Source organism: Macaca mulatta, chromosome 2 (assembly GCF_049350105.2).
Source record: "Macaca mulatta isolate MMU2019108-1 chromosome 2, T2T-MMU8v2.0, whole genome shotgun sequence".
Lineage (NCBI taxonomy): Eukaryota > Metazoa > Chordata > Mammalia > Primates > Cercopithecidae > Macaca > Macaca mulatta.
In genome coordinates this window covers 172,041,738-172,062,775 of record NC_133407.1, presented here as the reverse complement: position 1 = coordinate 172,062,775, position 21,038 = coordinate 172,041,738, and the positions used below count along the sequence as shown (strand labels likewise).

General features: G+C 39.4%; 2 protein-coding genes across 3 annotated transcripts in view; one reads left to right on the top strand and one right to left on the bottom strand.

Moving 5' to 3' along the window:
• Window positions 1-21,038, top strand: part of CD96 (CD96 molecule) — a 108,875-nt gene that overhangs the window by 41,501 nt on the left and 46,336 nt on the right. For both annotated transcript variants that reach the window (XR_001442807.3, XM_001102509.5), the window contains exons 6-8: window positions 7,125-7,215; window positions 9,751-9,939; window positions 15,791-15,883. Coding sequence is in view for 1 of the 2 variants with exons in the window: in XM_001102509.5 (XP_001102509.4) it covers window positions 7,125-7,215; window positions 9,751-9,939; window positions 15,791-15,883 (373 nt within the window). In the remaining variant the exon portion in view is untranslated. The remainder of the gene's footprint in view (window positions 1-7,124; window positions 7,216-9,750; window positions 9,940-15,790; window positions 15,884-21,038) is intronic.
• Window positions 1,915-4,434, bottom strand: ZBED2 (zinc finger BED-type containing 2). Its single transcript, XM_001102599.5, has 2 exons — window positions 4,312-4,434; window positions 1,915-4,078 (listed from the first exon to the last, which is right to left on the bottom strand). Exon 2 carries the CDS (start codon window positions 3,215-3,217, stop codon window positions 2,561-2,563), a length of 657 nt encoding a protein of 218 aa, XP_001102599.2. The 5' UTR covers window positions 3,218-4,078; window positions 4,312-4,434; the 3' UTR covers window positions 1,915-2,560.

The following is a 21,038-nucleotide window of genomic DNA, read 5'->3' as shown; positions in this document are numbered from 1 at the left end:
TACCTGTCATGAAGCATAAGAAACAAAAGCAGTTTGGGGTTAGGAAGCCTACAAAGGAAGAGCATCTACAATATTAATAACCATGTAAAACAGATACCAGAGGCCAGGCACAGTGTCTCATGACTGTAATCCCAGCACTTTGGGAGGCTGAGACGGGCAGATCATGAGGTCAAGAGATCCAGACCATCCTGGCCAACCTGGTGAAACCCCGTCTCAACTAAAAACACAAAAATTAGCTGGGTGTGGTGGTTCACACCTGTAGTCCCAGCTACTAGGCAGGCTTAGGCAGGAGAATTGCTTGAACCTGGGAGATGGAGGTTGTGGTGAGCTGAGATCACACCACCGCACTGCAACCTGGTGACAGAGCGAGACTCCGTCTCAAAAAAAAAAAAAAAAAAAAGAAGACACCAGAATCTAAAAACCACACTGGTTGGCATTAGCAGAGCTCCAGCATCTTTGTGCAGAATTTGATTAGTTGTGTTTATTTGGTTTGGGTTTTGCAAAGTTTTAACCCTGTGGTTTCCTCAAGCTTCCTAAGCCCCACTCAAAATGTATGTGTTTTGGTTTTTGGTTTTTAAATGATTAGGTATTACAGCCTCCTTTTTTTTCTAGCATCTTTTGCGACACAGTAAGGTTCTGAGTCCAAATGTCTAGCCATCGTCACTTGCACTGGTGAGCACCTGAGCTTGCACCACAGATAGAGAAGGTTCTAAAAGGACATCATACCCCTGTGGGGAGACCATATGACAATGAAATCTTTAATATCAGGCAGATCTCTAGATAAAAAAAAGAACATGATGGGACTTCAGTGTAGCCTGGTTATTTCACAAGCCTGGTATTTGGACTTTTGTTTGTTCTACAAACAGCTCTTAGGGAAGACAGGTCTGGAAGTTAGGGCTGCCTAGCAAGTCTAGGAAGAATATGAGTGAACTACATAGGTCAGGACCAAAGGAGGCAAGACACCATTGTTACACAAGGACATCCTCTGCTTTCAGAGAGGTTGGTGCCCACAAAGTACCTGGGCTATCTATGAGATAATGGGATGCTGTCTTTATCTATTCCTGTCTTCCCTAGTTCTTTCCCCACTCCATCCCCATTCCCAACCCACATTTTGTTTTATTTTGTTTTGTTTTTTAATATGCGTGTTTGGTTGGGGAGGGCAATACGGTTACAGAGGAGTCTATCTTCCATAACAAATGTCAGCTCCAGTGCAAAGGCCAGAGTATTTTCCAGTTTGATTTTATTCTATTTCTAAATTAATATTTTAGGCATACTCTCAGCAACTCAGGAAATTATTCTCTCCCTATATTGTGTTAGAATCTCTTTTTTCAAAGCATCTCTGAACATTTAAAGATAAACAGTTTTAAAAAATCAGAGAACAGTGGATTGGTATGCAGTTAGCATTTTGGAGGTGTGAGTAAAATCTAAAACCTACTGTTCAAATAGATAACTGCTCTGTGGATGCAAAACAAAACCAAGTTAACTCATTCAAATTGACTTCAGGATCTAAGAAATGTACTCTGTCCTTCCCTCATTCAGACAGTCGTATTCTCTTCTATTTTCATGATAAATTTTCCCTAGAGCACTGTCTTTCTTCCCCATCTTTGCATTTCTTCTCATCCCATTTCTTTCTAACTTTCCTTCCTCTGTTCTTTACTTCTCCTTACTTCCTTTATATCTCTGTCTTCCTTTTCATTCTGAGTTTATTTCAGCTCTTCCTCACTAACTCCTTTTCCCTTGATAAACCTTAATATGAAATTAGATCATATTTTAAGTATTTATGAATAAGTTTCATATACTCTATACTGAATGTTTAAACCAAGTAAGTTGAGAGGTTTGTCATTTCTCTGTGCTAATTACACATTAATTAGTTTAAGCATTAGATTGTTAAAAACATGCACAGGACTCAGATTATACTGATGAAACAGCTTTAATATAAGCAAGAAAATACATCGCAGCAATAACAGGAGAAAGATACGCATTGCAAGGATCCAAAGATCTGAGGCTCACAATTCTTTGTCCTTCCACTTGCTGGGTCACACAGAACAAGCTTTGTATTCATACTGGCTGTCTGGAAGCACCACCAGTACATGTGCTAAGACCTCAGTCCCAGGAAGATTAAGCTCTGCTTCCTGCAGGGTGTCTGCAAGTGAGCTGGTCACATAGGCACATTCCAGCTACTTAACCAGCCTCAGCCCTCAAAATCTTCAGCTCCACCAAAACCGAGTGCTAGGCAAAAATCTGATTATTTTGGTAAACAATGCTGACTGGCTGGTACATTCTGCCCTGAAACAACTCACAGAGTTTTACTTTGGTAACAGCATTTATCTTTAATAGGTACATTTTAGAGTTTCGGCCAAGGGTCAGCAGAGCTCTAGTAACCTCATAGAGAAGCATCTGGTCAATTCAGACCTGCTCAGATTAACTCATACTGTGCACTATTTCACATAAAAGCAAAATGTCACTAAACTACTTTGCTTTACATTTGAGTTGAAACTAAAGTGGCTCTTTTGTACAAGTCTAGAGTCAATGTTTTCAGGATAGATTCTCCAAGCCCAATTTAAACAAAATGGAAGGCATGTACTGCTGCCGGCAACTCTTTCTCCTGCTGGCATACCTCCTTATCAGCCCTCACCTTCCACTTCATCTCCAGGATGGCCCTTTCCACCTCCTCCAAGGCTCGTTCCCTTTTTTCCACAGCCCTCTCCCGCCATTCCACTGCCATTTCTCTCCTAAGCACCTCCTTTTCCCTTTGGCTGGCCCACAAAGCCATTGTGCCCACCTGCTCCAGGAGCCTACCCCAGTCACCCTCAATGCCCGTGGGGAGCTGGGGCCCGTGGGGCCTTGGATCCTGGCGCTGCCCGGCCTGACCATGGCCACTCTTCTCCAGCTCCTCTCTGTGCATACTTTTCAGATGCTTCCACAGTGCTGTGGTGCCCACATTGACCCCAGGGCCACGGCTCACCTGCCTGCCACACAGGCGGCAGGTGGCATATTGGTTGGGATGGTGCCCAGCACGAGCAGGGGCTAGGTGGAAATACTCCCATGCCTCAGAGAACCGGGTGCCCTTGTTGTGGGGCGTTGGAGTGGGCATAGCACTCACAAAAGGGCCAACCAGTTCTCCTGTCTCACTAATCTCTTCCTCTTCCTTCATCTCCAAGTCCCCTTTTGCCTTCATCATGGCTCCCTCCTCTTCCTCCTCTTCCCGCCTCATCATGTCACCTCTTCTACAGCGTTCTTTATGATGTGGCTAGATGTGAGCCAAAAGCTTATTTGAACCACAAGATTGAATATATATTTGGGAAGGGCCCGTGGTAACTCTTGCGGATTCACAATAATGGCCAAAGTCTGGCCACACCTGGGTGGTGTGAGGTTTCTTCCTTTCTGCTTCACTGGAGAGTCAGGGGTGAGTCAGATACAAGCAAAACGACCCAAGAGTGCATTCCTTCCATGCCCCAGATACTTACTTATCCTCCCTTGACTAGGCCAGAAAGACAAAACATATCAGTTCCTGTAGCAAAGGTGTTCTCTGTCCAACAATTACAAAGCTCTTTGATGAACTCAGTGTTCTCTGCATCAACCACCACGACAGGTATTTTTGAATATTGAAAATTTTAGGTTTTCTTTTTTCTCCTCCTGCTTGTTTCCACTGTTTCTGTGCTTCTTATTGCCTATAAATGCATTTTGGAGGCAAGAGAAACAGCCTCAGGTTTCAGGCTTTTCAGGACCAACAGGGCTATGGCCTCACTGGGTCTTGCTCAGAGTAGGTAAAAGCAAACACAGGCAGATGCTGGTGTAGGAGACAATCATGCTTCCTAAAAACTGTTGCAACAAGCAATCCAGAGTAGACAAAGCCTATGAGGATCTGGATAATAAAGTTCCCAATGCAAGATCAGTTTGTCCTTAGAGGCGTCTCTCGGAGGCCAGGAGTCTAAGAAATCCGAAAAGCAAGCTCAGCTGTTTCAGCAGGAGGAGCTGGGATGCACAGAGGGGAAGATGGAGCACATCTTCACAAACATGATGTTGCCTGGCTGTCCTTAGCCAGCAGCTCACCATACTCCTTCTCCAGCAGGAACACCTGCAAAGCCAACAGCCAATAAGTCCTTCCTGAAGCACCAGACTCCAGGTGTTTTGCTCTTTAACTCATTTTAAAGATAAATAAGTAAATGGAAAATCATGTTGCATTTAAAAACAGCCCGACTTCTCTCTCCTTTCTTGGGTCATTTCTTAAATTAATAAGAGCGTTATTTAATCAAGCTTTGCAACCTGAACAGTTAGGAAATTCCCCCCTAGCCACAAGTGGGTACTTACAAGCAGGCAAGGCTCTGGACTTCTCTCTGATCTTTCCAGCGCAGAGTGAAAGCACTCCTGCACACCTTGGATGGCTATTAGCTGACTCCTACCCCTAGAAGGAGGGCACCTCCAGTTCTGGTTTCCTCCCACTTCTAGGGCAGCATTGTTTTCAAGTAGGTGTGTCTGTGCCTGTTGGATTTTTCTGCAACACTTAGACACAGATGCAAACCTTTTCTCCACCCCCTCCACTACCAAGAAAAGGATGTTCCTGGCATATGTCAAGCAGCAATACAGTAAGTCAAGCACCTACAAGTCTTAGTTCTCTTTTTTGAAGACTAGATTACCTAGCCTCTCAAGTAAAGCAAGTGATTTGAAGGAAGAAGAATGGGAAAGACTGAAATATGAAATGTGTATACACATATAGATTATATATATACATACATTATATATAATATGCATAATATATGTGTGTGTATACATATTTAGATTGAAAAGGAAAGCCTACCAAGAGGAGATAGGAAGACTCTAAAGAAGACGTCAATAGAAGAAAAAAAAACTTTGTGTTATAAAAGAAAAGATAGAAATGGCATAGCAGGCCAGGCGCCGTGGCTCATGCCTGTAATCCCAGCACTTTGGGAGGCCGAGGCAGGTGGATCACTTGAGGTCCGGAGTTCGTGGCCAGCTTGGCCAACATTGTGAAACCTCGTCTCTACTACAAATGCAAAAATTAGCCAGGTGTGGTGGTGCATGCCTGTAATCCCAGCAACTCGGGAGCCTGAAGCAAGAGAATCACTTGAACCCGGGAAGTGGAGGTTGCAGTGAGCTGAGATCATGCCACTGCACTCCAGCCTGGGCGACAGAGGGAGACTCTGTCTCAAAAAAATAAATAAATATATAAAAATTTAAAAAAAGAAAGAAAAGAAAAAGAAATGGCACAGCAGAAAATACGTAGAGGTTGACGGTTAAGTTAAAATAGAAAAAAAAATGGGGGAAAAAGATTCAAAATAGGAATGAAACTGGCAGGAGTTTTAGAACATGAACCACATTTCTAAACCAAATCTTGGAACACAAAGTCTAGAGAGAGTCTAGAATATTTGAAATTTGAACCATTTCAGAAAATCTGAATCTAGAGAATTCATGAAAGTCAAATCTTTTCAACATTTTTAGAAGTTAACAAAAGAGTTCTTCAGTGAGCCAGTTGCCTTCATAAAATAATAACACCCCCACCTACTCCTGATATTACCATATCGTCATCTTTGGTGGGTTAACTAAAGATAAAGGAAATGAATCATGAGAATGGTTAATGTCACTGGATTAATGCAAACCTTTGTATCTTTTTCTTTTTTTACAAAAAAAGTTTTATTTCCTATACCTTTTTATCTCTTCCTGGACCAGCTGGAGATAAAAATCAATCTTTGGCATCTATTAAATTAAACTGAACACTCTCCTTTACTTAATAAGAATGTATTTTAGAGGATCTGGTTTTGCTTTTAATTTTTTAGTGGAGAGAATAGCATCCCTGGTCCATGTATGTATCCCCATTATCTGGAAAGGCAAGTGTTGAATGGATGGGAATATTGGGAGCTACAGTGTGTGTCACCCAGCATCTTGGATATACTAGACAACCCCCTCTGAAATTCTCTTGTTTCTTTGGGATTTCGGTAGCAATGTACTGAGAAATGGTAAACTTCTGTAGGATTTCACCAGGAAAATGTTACTTAGCATTCTTGAGTGTGGTTTCTCAGCTCTATAGGCCCAGACTTCTTAGGAGTAACTAGTCTGTGGATTGACACCCCAATCATCACATACATTTAATTGTTCTGTACATGTTAACTAGCATATTCATTAACTGTGGAAAATATCTGAGAACTAAGAACTCGGGCTCGTCATATGTAAAATATATACATCTCTTGAGAAAACAAGTAATTATAAATGGAATTATAATTTTGAAGAGTCTCAGATAAAACAATGGGAATCCAATAATTCTCACTGGATGTTTTCACCAGACTGTTAAAGAAAGTATCATCCCCCAAAGAACAAACATAGCATTGAAAATAAAACATAACTAGCCCTGCATCTAAGTTCTCTGCTTTCATAACATAGCAACTTCTTTCATGTTTTTATTTCAATACAGTTTTTATTAAAAAATATGTTGGACTGAGATTAACGAGACATCATTTCTAATTGTGCCATTAATTATTTTCCACTTCCTTGAACCACTGGGTGCCTTGATTTTTCCATCTGTCAAATGGCAAAAATAAGGCATGCCCTACCTATCCTCAAGATTAATCCAATAAAATTTTTTTAAAAATTAGTAAAACGCTTCACAAGTAAAAAGCAGGATATTTATATAAATTGATTTCTGTGGTTATTACAAATGGTGTTGTACATTACTTGGGACACAGAAACAATGTGTAGATCCCCTTGAGCTTTAAACCTAACAGACTATTCTTCTCTTGACTCTGTTTGCTTTTTCCTTCTATTCTTTGGTTTCCATTTAGTATTATTTTATTCTGCCTACACAGAGTTAAGAGTTCTCTTTAACATAACCCAGAATCCAGACTTGGAACATCAGTATAGTCCTAGATCTTTAACCCTTAGTTGACCTAGGAGTATAGTCGGTAGTTTATAACATCTCTATAGGAGATAACCCATTTATAGTGCACGTTCTAACACAACCTATATTAAAAGTAGACACTGCCTTCTATTTATTCAGCTAAAAGTGGAGAAACTCGTTTTTACCAACTTATGTTATATGAATGTTAGTAAGTTGTAAGGAGTACCAGTTTCTTAGGAATTTGCAAATAACCCTTTTTCTGTCTTTACCCCAGAGAATATTTACCTGCTTACTAAAGAATGTATTCCCCAAAGCAAGTATCATATGGTTTATAGATGGAAGTTTTCTTCATGATGAAAAAGAAGGTAAGGAAATTAAACAATGGAAATAAGTTCTGTACAAAAAGAAAGAAAACAAAGGACATCAGAAATTGTCATTGCCCAAGTTGATCTTGGCACTTAAGAATGATTCTTATTCCAAGAAAAACATCATTCTGCCTACCAAATGTCATTTTCTGATGCTTCATCTGGCTCTTCCAAGGGAGTGGAATGTAACATTTTCCAGAATAAAAGAAATACAATTGATTCAGACAAACAACATCCAAACATTTTATTTAACTATCAGTAAAAAGAATATCTTAGATGAGGACAAAAAGTTTAAGTCTACATATATTTATTAAAACGTTTTCTGCCTTTATAACATAGCTACCTGTTTTTCCATGTCTTTCTTATTTCAATACAATGTGTTCAATTAACTTAGCACCACTGCTTTACATCAGCCAATAAATAATTTCTACCTTTTTATGTGAGGATCTGAGGCAGGTGTTGGTGAAGCACTAGAGGAAGCCTATGTAAAAGAGTTGGCCCCTTGACAAGGCACATGTTCCCCAGGAGGATTAAAAATTCCTGGAGGAGGAACACACATCAAGACAAGCTCAGGTGATAATTCACAAAGCCATGTTTTTATAAGTAGTAACCATGACGGCCTCTACCAGAATAATCTCAGCTGTCCCTGCCTGAACAACAGCCATTCTCCTTTCTCCTGAGTCATTTTTCCTCAAAGTTCAATCTGTCTTCAATAACAACTGAGTCACACAACTCTTTCTGAATTATTTTTATTTTATTTTATTTTATTTTATTTTATTTTATTTTTGAGACAGAGTCTTGCTCTGTTGCCCAGGCCTGGAGTGCAGTGGTGCAATCTCAGCTCACTGCAAGCTCTGCCTCCCAGGTTCATGCCATTCTCCTGCCTTAGCCTCCCGAGTAGCTGGGACTACAGGCACCCGCCACCACGCCCGGCTGATTTTTTGTATTTTCAGTAGAGACGGGGTTTCACCATGCTAGCCAGGATGGTCTTGATCTCCTGACCTCGTGATCCGCCCACCTCCGGCCTCCCAAAGTGCTGGGATTACAGGCGTGAGCCACCATGCCTGGCCTCTTTCTGAATTATTTTTAAGTGATAAAATTGAAAGCTTATGTTAATGAGTGTATTGATCACTTGATGCATTTTGAGATTGTTATTGGTTTTATTAGTTTATTTTTAAAAAGCAATTCACCCACAACAATGACAGAATACAATTCTAAAAATATAGGTTAAAAGTTATTATAGGCCAGGCACGGTGGCACACACTTGTTATCTCAGCACTTTGGGAGGCCGAAGCAGGTGGATCACCTGAGGTTAGGAGTTTGAGACCAGCCTGACTAACATGGTGAAACCCCGTCTCTACTAAAAATACAAAAAATTAGTTGGGTGTGATGGTGGACACGTGTAATACCTGCTACTTGGGAGGCTGAGGCAGGAGAATCGCTTGAATGCAGGAAGCGAATGTTGCGGTGAACCAAGATCGTGCCATTGCACTCCAGCCTGGGCAACAAGAGGGAAATCCCGTCTCAAAAAAAAAAAAAAAAAGGTTATTATAAATATATTATCCTGTTCAATAAGCCCTGCACAGGCAAAGCACCCAGATTTCACCACACTAGAGGCTAGATTTTGTGGTCAGAATTGCATCGGCACACAACTGCATTTAGCTATTACTTTGGTAAATAATTATATCAGAATTGGTGTTAAGAATCTTTAATGTGAAAAAGCTGTGAGAATCCAGAAAATTCTGACATATAGTGATAGTTGGTTTTACATTAATTTTCTGCTGCCTATTATGCTATTTGGAGGTTGTACTAACATAACAGTTTAAAACAGAGTTTGGTTTGTAAAGAAGACTCATGGGACCCAAAATGCAATGCTTACAAATCTACAGCTTATTTCAAGAAGAGGAGACGACGTAACAAAAATATTACAATATGCAGCATATCCTATCCTACACTTACAGCCAGGAGTTCAGAGAAGTCAGATATGAGCTCCTTCGTCCTCCCTCTCTAAGGGCCATAGCCAGACACACTTTCTCTCTCAGCTCAGAGACTACTGATACATACACAGAAGAGCTCAGAAGTAGGTAGTCCAAAACAGAGTCCCAACCAAGATTGCTTTATGTTTTACTGGTCACTTAGGTATATTCCTGCAACATAACCAGACTCCACAGGAGAGCTCTCGCAAGGTCTAACCTAGACTAGGTGTAAATTATCAGTCTCACAGTTGTCAACAAACAATGCTGGTGAGCTGGGATAATCTGCCTCAAAACATTTTGGACACATGGTCACAAACAAAGCAACACTATTGATCAATATGTTTTATACCCTGACCATGGATTGATGACATGTAGAAGCTTGAGCAAACAGCTCAATTTAATTCCAGATCTGCTGAAATTGACCCTCACTGCAGAGAAGCTGCCATTTGACCACTTTAGACTCTACATTACCATAAATGGATCATGCCATGCCTTGGCATTATTGTATGGCTCTTACATAAAATGTTAGTGACTAACCATGTTCTTATCTGTCTGGCAGGAATATATATTACTAATGAAGAGAGAAAAGGTAAAGATGGATTTCTGGAACTGAAGTCTGTTTTAACAAGGGTACATAGTGATAAACCAGCCCCATCAGACAACTTGACCATTTGGTGTATGGCTCTGTCTCCAGTCCCAGGAAATAAAGTGTGGAACATCTCATCAGAAAAGATCACTTTTCTCTTAGGTGAGTTGTCTATTTAATAAGCTCAACAAGCATTTGACAAGACTGCCATAAATTCAGAATATCTTTAGTGGGAACAAGTAAAATGCTTATCACATCCATAACGTTTTAATATCAGAAAACTTTCTATATAACTCATAACTATTTCAAATTATCAAACATTTTTGACAAGTAGGACTCCAGTGAAAAGAATTCTTCAAATAAAAATAAAATAGTTGATTCATGTTTTCACAAAGAATTTCTGCTGAATACTGCAAATTTTTTGTTCAAATTTAATTCATCTAACTCTTAATTAGCTAGCATTTTTATTAATCCATCACATAATGAAAATTAATACTAATACTGATGATCAAAAAAGATTTAAAAGACCTTAAAATTCCTTCTGCATCCTTAGAAACATTCCATTATGTGCAACATATATACTTTTGATATTTAGGAAGGGATAAGATGTGTACAATAAAAATACCATAAAAATAGGGGTTGTATCTTAATACTTGTAGTATCCCTTGGTTCAAGCACAGTATTTAGCTAATAGAAGACTTTTATGACTTGAAAATTGTTATATAGGATTACTGTAGTTATTATATCATTTGACTAACCGGAGTATTTACTACCCTGAACCAGACAAAATAATGAAGATTTTACTACATAAAAGATGAACTAATACCTCAATAAATACAGTGACAACAGATATGCCTGAAGAAAAATAGAAGTAATGACAACTGTCAAATATTCATATTTAACAGTAATCTTATAAAATGTAAATATATTTGCAAATCATTATTACAACTCTATAGGAGCATTAATCTATTTAACCACATCCTATTTTCAGAGATATCATAATCTATAACATACTCATAAAAACCCAGAATAATTTAAGAAGGAAACAGTTTTTCTTTGTTCCAAGGGCCCAATCCCCATCTTGGGTTCTGTCCAGTTCCTTCACAAGTGCAGTGGTTGGTTATGAAGAGTGTATGCCCAACACAAATCTATCCCCACTACTCAGAAGCAGGTGTGATTCTGATGCTGGGGCATTGGCATCACTCCCGTAGCCCTGCCTGTGTGTCTGTGTCTATGTCTATGTCTATGTCTATGCCTATGTCTATGTCTATGTATATGTATATGTATGAACACATCAACCTGTGTACTTTGAGTTAATCATTCAGAAATCGTGATATATTTATATATAGCCTTACTCAGCTTCACCTAATTCCCTCAGGAATAAGTCAGCTCCTTCCTGGAAAGCTGGACATAATAGGGCTGCAGTCTTGGAACAATGTGCAGGTAGCTGATTCTCACACAGATCTGTCAGTAGCTTTGGCAGAATCTAAGGACGTGAGCTAACGGACCCCAAAAGCTCAAATTCCTAAAGAGAACCCTCTTCCCATTATAGGCAGAACCGTGTCTGTAAAACTAATATTTTCTGATGCTAAAACAGTGCTTGATTTCAGTATCCGAAAATAATGAATACCTTTTTAGGTAATAGGAAGAACACTGATTCTGATACTGAAAACATATCATAATTCCAATTGTATAAGGCAGACCTTGATCTAGCATAATTTGGGGCTCTGAACAGGTGGTTAATTTTAAATTGCCAAATGAGTCTTTATCCTTTGTGATCAAATATGAAAGAAAATCAATCTTGAGGAGTTCAATTTCTCAAAATTAAAGCTTACATTCTCATCCCATTCTGGCATCTAGCTATGTGACTGACTTAGAAGATGCAGTCAAGGCTCTATAAAGCAATGTCATCACTGTGTTATGTCTCCCTGTTGTTGCAAGCTCTTAAACACTTACTTCCACACATGCTCTCTGTCTGTGATGGCACTGCTGGACGCTTTGTGAACTCCGCAGTAAACTTCTGATGTGTGGTGCAAGAGTCATTGCCTTACCAAGCTATTATTGTAGACAAGAGACTGAGATGAAGACACAGAAGAAAAATCTGCCATCCCTGAGTGCTACATTAGAGAAATGCTAAGAGTATTACACAGTAGGAAAAAGTTTTAGTGAGAAAAGGGAAGAAGTTTTACTCTCTTTGCTCCCTCTTGTTTCCAGAAAAGGGTATTAATGTTGAAGACTGCGAGGTAACAGCCCTTTGAGGTGATTCCTTCTCCACCTATGCCTGGTCTCCCAAGAAGCTCTGGTGCTCAGTGATCCCTATTCTAGAAAACTCAGAAAGGGCATGGGATTAGGGTTAGGGTGATCAGTGACTCTTCAGGCAGCTATCTGTGCACCAGGACCTGCAGAATTCCCACGATCCACAGTAACTACCACTAAGAAAAAAAGTCTTTCAAAGAAAACATGGACCAGGCACAGTGGCTCATGCCTGTAATCCCAGAACTTTGGGAGGCTGAAGCGGGAGGATTGCTTAAGCGCAGAACTTCAAGATCAGCCTGGACAACATAGTGACACTTTGTCTCTACTAAAAAATTCAAAACATCAGCCAGGCAAGGTGATGCATGTCATTAACCCCTGTTACTCGGGAGGCTGAGGTGGAAGGATTGCATGAGCCCAGGAGTCTGAAGCTCCAGTGAGCCGTGATCATGCCACTACACTCCAGCCTGGGCAACAGTGCAAGGCCTTGTCTCAAAAAAAAAAAAGAAAATCCTGCCCTGCTAGCCTGTCAAAATGTCTAAAATCATGGCAATGCTGAGTCTATTTTTGGCAGATTTAAAGAGCTGGGTTTCGTGGGTTTTGTTTTGGGGAGTGGGTGGGAGATATTTTGTCTTGTTTTAATCCAAAAGTTGAGTACAATACCCCCTGGGGTGGATAATATTTTGGTTGTCATCACCCTTGACAGGGATTTGTTTATTAAGTGGATTTCTGACTGTAGCTGTTGAGATCAAGACCTTTGGGATAGAAAGAGAGTTAAGCATTGACAGGCATGTAGGTGTATGTGTGTGTAGGTATGCACGTGTATCTTAGCATGTGGAAAGATGAGTAACAAAAAGATATCTTAATAGTGGAACAGGAGGACCACTGCATATTGGTGTGGAAGATGTCAGACAAATACTTCCTGTTTCATGACTTCCCTCAGTGCAGCTGACCTCATACCCGTGACTGATCCTTTCTGAGAGTATCAGTTGAGAACTTCGATATGCATACAAATCACCCAGGGATCTTGCTAAAATACAAAAATTCTGATTAAGTAAGTCTAGGTGGGACCTGAGATTCTGCATTTGTAACAAGATCCTAAAAGAAACCTATTCTGCTTGTCTATGAACAACACTTTGAGAAGAAAGGACCTAGCAAACCCTCGGATTTGGCTTACTTCTAGGTGGACAAGATAAGGGCTTATACAAGCTCTGAGGAAACCCCAGAATTAAGCCTGTTGCCCTGTGGGACACACCCATGGCTACTGCTGCCCATGAGGTTGGTTCTGAGAGCCCTGCCAGAACCGAATGGACACACCCAGGAATGGATGAAGTGGCTTTAGGCAGCAGCTTACTGTCTTATGACATTATGGTAAATGCAATGATCTGGAAACTGGCAGAGGTGTTTCTGCTAAATTCTGCATTTGGGTTTTGGGAAACTGTTTCTCCTTTTGAGGTTTTAACCACTCTTTTCATACCCCCTGAGTTTTGTTTTTACCAAGGCAGAGTTTCCACTTTACAGTCTAATCTAAAACTAGACAGACATTTTTAGGCCCCATATTTTATGTTGAATGCTATGTTTCACCTCTGTCACAGGACAAAGTGTTCATCTTAAAATGCACATCTTACAACAACATATTATTAATGCACTATGAGGCTGAACACCTCAGCTTACAAAATCACTTGGTGATGAAATATGGCAGAAAAGTATCCTAAAACTGAAATATTCAATCAATGAAAAATAAAAGTTTCCCATTGTGGAAATTGAGCATAACGTATCAATATCTTCTGTTCCAGGAACTGGCAACCTTCTTCTGTAAAGGGCTAGATAGTAAATACATTTTAGGCTTTGTAGACTTTTTAATTTCTATCACAATTACTCAACTCTGTCACTTTAACACAAAAGCAACCATGGACAATATGTAAAAAAAAAAAAATGGGAAAAACTGTGTTCCAATAAAAATTTTATAAACATGATTTCACTGTAGGCCATAGTTTGCCAACCTCTATTTTAATCAATATACAGAGAAAAACGTCTAGGCATTTATTTTCCAAGCCAATGCCCTGTCTTATTAAGGTAGCACTTTGGAAGATAATGCTTATGATCCGCCAGCTGTCAGACACACACTTAATGCTGGTCTTCTTTCTTTCAGTGTTAAGAATAAATTTGCATGCATTGATTCACCTACTTCCATTTGCCAGAATCCATAAATATGGTGTGGAGCAAAACAGTGACTTCCCTTGAGGGGCATACACGATGACACAGAGTTATGAGGCATTTGCTAGGGTAAACCCTGAGGGGTGAGCACACCACAAAGATCCCCAGGCTTCCTCAGCTTGAGAAGGTACATTCAGGGAAGTTTGGGGATAAGAAAATGTCAGCAAACCACATAAATTAAGACCAAGAAGTCCCAGAAGTCACAGAGAGAATACTGTGTTTCAGAAATTGGGTTGAAATATTGCTTATTGGATAGAGGGTATTATTTAAGAGAGATGGAAAAAATGATAGGCAACATCAGGAAATTGGGAGTGTAATGACAGCTCAAACAATAATTAGACTTGTGTGTCATGCTGAAGAGTTCAAACTCATTTGGGATGTATGAAGAAAAAGGATGGTCATTTTGTTAACCTAGTCATGTACTTCCCATTTAACTGTCCTCCAGCTCCTCAGAGATTATTTGCACAAAAGCATTCATATAGTAGTAGGTCAGAGCTAGCTATGAGTGCCCCCAACAGCCAATGGCAATAGCAATGCTACTAACAATGAGAAGAGAACATACATGCATCTAGCTTAGAAAAACAAATTCCTCCCACTGGGCTATGTGCTCTCCAGTGACATAACGTAAGTAAAATATACTTGTCCCTTAAAGTACATTACAGAATAGAACCAATAGTTTAATTATTAATTAAACATCCAGATAATTGATGTAGTTCTTCAGATGTGTAACACTGTATGCAGTAACATTATATCTACAAAAATCATAAAATCTTCTAACTTCAAAATCATCTAAGCACATTTAACCCACACGCTCCTAAAGTCAATAGAGCCTTCTGGCATTTGTAAATTGTCCTTCCAATAGGGCTATTTTTAAATACAGTAATGGAGATTTAAGGAATTGACATAAATGTAAAACATAAGTAAAACCACATTCTAGCCTCTATTTCAACTCCCCTCAACACACACACACACACACACACACACACACACACACACGAAAAAGTTGAGGCCAAACAAAAATATTATGACAAAAGTTGACATTTTAGAAAGCAGAATAACATCACAAGTTTACTAATGTTACATCCAATTGGATAGTTGTATCATTGTTTCTACTCTTGCTGATATAAAAATTTTTGTGAGTTTATGGATTTTGTAAACTACATGATTGCTTATCAAACACTTCAAAATATTAAATGCTATAATAGTTTTACCAGGTCCTGGTAAAGTGTAACTTTTTCCAGGGAGCCCTCTCAGACCTCCCAGTCTTTATCGGTGCACCTTTATTGCGTTCCTGTGGCCACCTATACTTCCATGTCATAGTACTTAACACAATGCTTGGCTGCCTAGTTTCTAGGCCATCGGCCCTTTAAGGACAATCCCATGTCTTTGTCATTCATCATTATATCCCACTGCCTTGACCATAATATGCCCCCAATATATTGATTTGTTACATGATGAATAAATAAAGGAAAGTGTATTTAGGAACTAAGGCAATACTATTGCAATATTTTGTTCATTATAAACATCTTTCCAATCCTTTCAGGTTCTGAAATGTCCACAACGGACCCTCCACCGAGTGTTACAGAATCCACCCTTGACACCCAACCTTCTCCAGCCAGCAGTGTATCTCCTACAAGTAAGAATGTTTTCACACTGAGCTATTAATTTAACCAAGCAGATAATTTAACCAAGCAGATAAAATTTTAGCAAACTTGCATGGTTCATGCCTGTTTCTTAGCTATGACTTTTTTTCGGCTGAAATTGAGTTTTATTTTTTAACAGCTTTATTGAGATATAATTCACATCACATTAACTTGCCCATTTAAAATGTATGATCTAATGGTTTTTAGTATGTTCACAGACTTGTACAACCATCACCACAGCCAATTTCAGAACATTTTCATCATCTAGTAAAGAAACTCCTAAACATATTAAAGTGTCATTCTCATGGCTTCAAAGGGTTAACATAACTTCCAAAATCCTTTACTTGAAGCTCTGGGAAAATTAAGGTCAATAAATATTCAGTGAGGAATTTAAATTGTGTATTTATTATTAAATAGGTTAATAAATTGATAGTCGTTCTCCAAAACAATGTTCTCAGTGGGGAGTTTAAGAGATTGGTTGTAAATCAGGATAGGCCAAAGGAGGTTAAATCCTTTTAAATTTAAATTTGTTCTGGTTCAAATTAATGGTGACAAAGTTGACTGGTGAGGACTACGAATTCAGCCCTCCCATCTGAGGCATCATTAATAATGGAGGTCAGCCTGGGTCAGCAATACTATGGCAAAGGAGTGGCAGTGACTCTCAAAAGTTGTCATTGATGCAACACATCATAAATTCCCATGTCCGTGGCCTTTGTGTCTAACAAAGAACCGTGGTGACTCTCTAATACAAAAAAGTTTATATTCTATGTAAAGTAGAAGTAAGATTCATTTCTCATTTAATTAAAACTATCAATTTTCGCTCAAAATGAGAACTAAAAATGGAATAAAACAAAAGCAGTCAGTAGGAATGAACAATTCCTTTGTCTGGTAACCTTTGGCATCTAGCCTGCAGTCACTGTCATAGGTTGATACTTCTCAGAAAATGAAGCAAGTGGCAGAGAAGCTTGTAAACCACCCATCAAAAGTTTCACATCCATCTGATTTTCTCATGTTCTTAATGTTTTGTAATTTTTCTTTTCTTCTTTTTTTGAAGCCTCTTTTTCTTCTACTTTTAACTCACCACCGATCATAAACCACAGTTAATTATGGCACTTTTCATTCAACAAGTATTAGCATATTCAAAAATAATAAAACCTTAAATCTCTCTAGTATCCTGTGTATTAGTTTTCCATTGCTGCATTAAAAATAACTCAAATTTTAGCAATTTACAAAACATGTATTGTCGCATATGGTTGCTGGGGGTCAGAAATTTCAGGAGCAGCCTAGCTGGAAGGTGCTAACCTGGGTTCTTTCGTGAGGTGCAGTCACACTGTTGACTGGGGCTTCAGTCATCTGCAGGTCTGACTGGAGCTAAAGAATCTGCTTCTAAGCTCTAGCATATAGATGATCTCAGTTCCTCAGCACATGTTCTTCTCTATAGCTCTGCATACAATATGGCAGTTGGCTTCCTCTGGACCAAGTAATTCAAGAAACAGAGTGACTAAGTCAAAAGCCATATTGTCTTTTTATGGCTTTGTCTCCAAAATTGCATGTCATTACTTCTGCTTTATTTTATCTACTAGAAGTAAGTCACTAGGTCCATCTTATACTCAAGGGGATGAGAATTAGTCTCCAGGTATCAAAGAATCTCTGAACAAATTAAAGCCACCATACCGTGTCATTTAGAAGTGTCTGCACATAAAAGGCAATGTGGTTTGAGCTTCTTTATTATGGGTGGTAGACAGAGCAAGCATTATTGTTCCCACTTGCGAGATGGGGACATTGAGATGCTGAGAGCTTAAATGATCACATACCTAGTAAGTGACAGTGTTTTGCATTCACACCACAGTCTTATGACTAAATTTAGTTCTCACTACATTAGATACCACTTTTTCTCCAGTTGGCCCAAACGTATCATGAGAACAGGAACCGTATTTGTTTTGCCTCCTAGCACAGAGTAGGCAGTCAAAAACTATTAGTTGAATAACTAACTGAATGAATGAAAGAATTAATAACAATAAGGTCCCTTCACTGTGTAGATGTTATTTAATAGACTATTTAATGCTAAAGAAAAAAGATAAAAATATATTTCTGCCTTCAGGAAGGTTGCATCTACTTGGAAGAGAAGGTATACACACATAAAAACAATAATTCAAAATAGTAAGATGAAAGGTGGTGTACTTTACAGAATTAAAATGCCCAGGGGGAGGTACAAACCCGTAAGTATTAGGCTTTGAAAGTTCTTTATGAGTTCATGGGCTCAGAAAACGTTACCTGGGAGACATGAAATAACTCGACCTTTCAAGTATATATTGTATATGTTGGACTCAGTGGAGAGCTTGAAAGAACATTCTAAACAGAGAAAACAAAGTGAGCAGCTGTGCAGTGACAAAGATGTTTATGGGCATTTGAGAAAGCATCAGTAGATAAGCTTGGATCAAAGAGGTGGTATTGTGTATTAAAAAAGCAGGGATGAAGACTGGAAAATGCAAACTAAACAGAGCTTTGATCCCCAGTTTAAGGACTCCAAATGCTATCCTTTATGAAACGGGGGAAGGACCTCATTCCACTTTATTTTAGAAAGAAAGTGATATAACTCATTCATCAAATATTTATTGAGCACCTACCTATCAGGTACTCTTGTAGGTGCTGTGAATACAGCAATGAACAAAACTGAAAAAAAAAAAAAAAAAGTCCTCATAGCATTTATATTCTGCTGGTTAAAAGCAGACATGAATTTCTTCTAGTTGAATTTTTATGGGGTTAGTCTACATACACTAAGTGCTTATATCAGTGCTTACAAACACAGTTCATACTTCTGTGACAAAATTCAAAGCAAAAGAAAGCAGTTGTTACACTTAAGAAGCCTACAATTTAATATAGGTTTAGTATTAATGAAGGAAAGAAAGCACAGTCAAGTACCATATTTGTTTAAAAGCAGGGGGGAAAATGCTACCTGATCTACTATCACACTAAGACGATATAGTTGGGAAGTCTGTGCAGAATCAAAAGACCTCCGTAAAATGAGGTTCTACCACACTGGACCTGAGGATTGTGTTAGATAAGTGGTTGTCAACCAGAGTAATTTTGCCACTCCAGAGGACCTTTGGCAGTGCCTGGAGACATTTTTGGTTGTCACAAAGAGGGTGGGAGGGTGCTACTGGCATCTAGTGCATAGAGGCCTGGGATGCTGCTAAACATTGTGCAACACAAGCCAGAACAGCCCTCACAACAAATAATCATTTGGTTCAAAATGTCAATAGTGCCAAGGCCAAGAAGCCTTGTTTCAGATCAAGGCTTAGGTGTAATTACAGTAGGTATCTCTTACTTTTCAAAATCAAATCTGGATTTCTGTCAAGATGGCAGCAATAGTTTATGTGTGGAATAATTTTGTTTGATTTTTTTATGTCAATAAAACTCATGTTAAACCAGTGGCAGATTATGTCTAAATAAACTTATCTTTTTGGAATAATCACTGAATTACTATTGAAAAATCCAAATTTTGTCTTGACAAACTGGAGGGTAATTGCGAAATCACACGATGACTTCCTGCCTCAGAAGCTGGTAGGATTCACCTTTGCATGTTCTTTGAAGAAAGGAAGCGAGATGAAGCATGTCATGGAAACCAACTTCAAAGGCTGTGGTTTCATTCCAAATTCTAAGATGTAATGAGCTTTATAATCCAGTCGTCATTACGAAGCTACACGTCTGGCTGCAAGCATCCAATTCTTATTTTTTCCTCGATGAAAGGATATTTTTTAAACAAATGTTGAAGGTCATGAAAGCAATATTCTTTAACGAGGGGAGGAGAACTTAATAACTCATAACAAACTGCAAGAGTTATCCAGGGAAGCCCAGCTCAGTTCAACCTGAACCAATTAGTGTTTGCTGAGTCCCAACCGCATTCTCAGTGCAGTTCAAGGAAGACAGGCTGACAAGCTAAGTGGCGAGATGAGACAAGTCCATGTGGAACAATCAGAGACACTTGATGAATCCAGGGTGGGGCTGTGCAGACACAATTCAGGAGCTTCCATAGCCTTGAGGAGAGAGCCTTGTGCCTTTCAATTCACTGGCTGTGACTCGGCTAAGAGCTGTGTAGCCTAAGAGATGCCAACCCAGTGTGGCAATCATCCAAGACACTTATTCATGAAACTCATAAGTATGGAGTGCCTACAATGTCAGGGACTTTTGAGGGGCTCGGATACAGTGATGAACAATACAGACAGGGCTCCTGTTGCTTACAGAGCTTATAATCTTGTGTGACCCATTTGCCTTGCCTCTTATTTTACTGCCCACCAGTCCCTTTCGCTCTGCCTCCTATTGTTATGTCTGCACATGACCCTTAGACCTGATGATGTTGATTTTAATATTAAGCCCTTTCTAATGACTTAGCTGGTCCTCACTATCTGGGTCTTTCTACTCCTGGATACTTAGAGTAAAACACTAGGTCCAGTCTGCCTCTAATCCTCAGCCAGCACCCCAGGTAGACAGAACTTATCCTTGCCAAGTGGATGATCAGGCACTGAGGGGCACAGACCAAAGGAAGCAACTGCCCAGGGGATGCAACAAAACTACTGATTTATGAGTAAGAATGTCAGAAATGGTGGGGGATCAACCCAGAAGACATGTCATTAGATGAGATTAGAAGAAAGTAGATCAGAAGTTCAGCAGTTGATAGGGGTATTGGATTCTAATGTTAACAGGGGAATGCCAGAGAGAGTCTGCAAGGCAGTGAGAAGGCTCCAGTGATTTGTTTGTGACAGCAACTTCTGACCCCTTTGCTAGTCATGCCATGCCTGTGTTCAGGTGCCAACAGGGCACCTCAATTGCTGTTCAATAGTTTCTGCCTTTATCAATATGTATCTGCTGCTGAAAAGTAAGAAAAGTCAGTGAGTGCTGGGGGAAAGGAAGGGGAATCAGAGAAGTCTTCACACAGGGTCTGGAAGAAAATACTGACTCAGGTGGAAGAAAGATGAGAAATGGATCTTCACATTCTCATCATAAGCAAAGGCATAAAACAAAATGAGCGCAGGACATGAGAAGACAAGCAGGAGTTCTGACATTGCTTGTTGGGAGAAGGGTAAGGGTTGATTAGGTGGGGTGGAACAAGGTAAAGATGAGCTTCAACTCATTTAGCCCCAGTTCATA

Bases quoted from the DNA above. Each gene is read 5' to 3' on its own strand.
- ZBED2 (XM_001102599.5), bottom strand. From the start codon at position 3,217: ATGATGAGGCGGGAAGAGGAGGAAGAGGAGGGAGCCATGATGAAGGCA.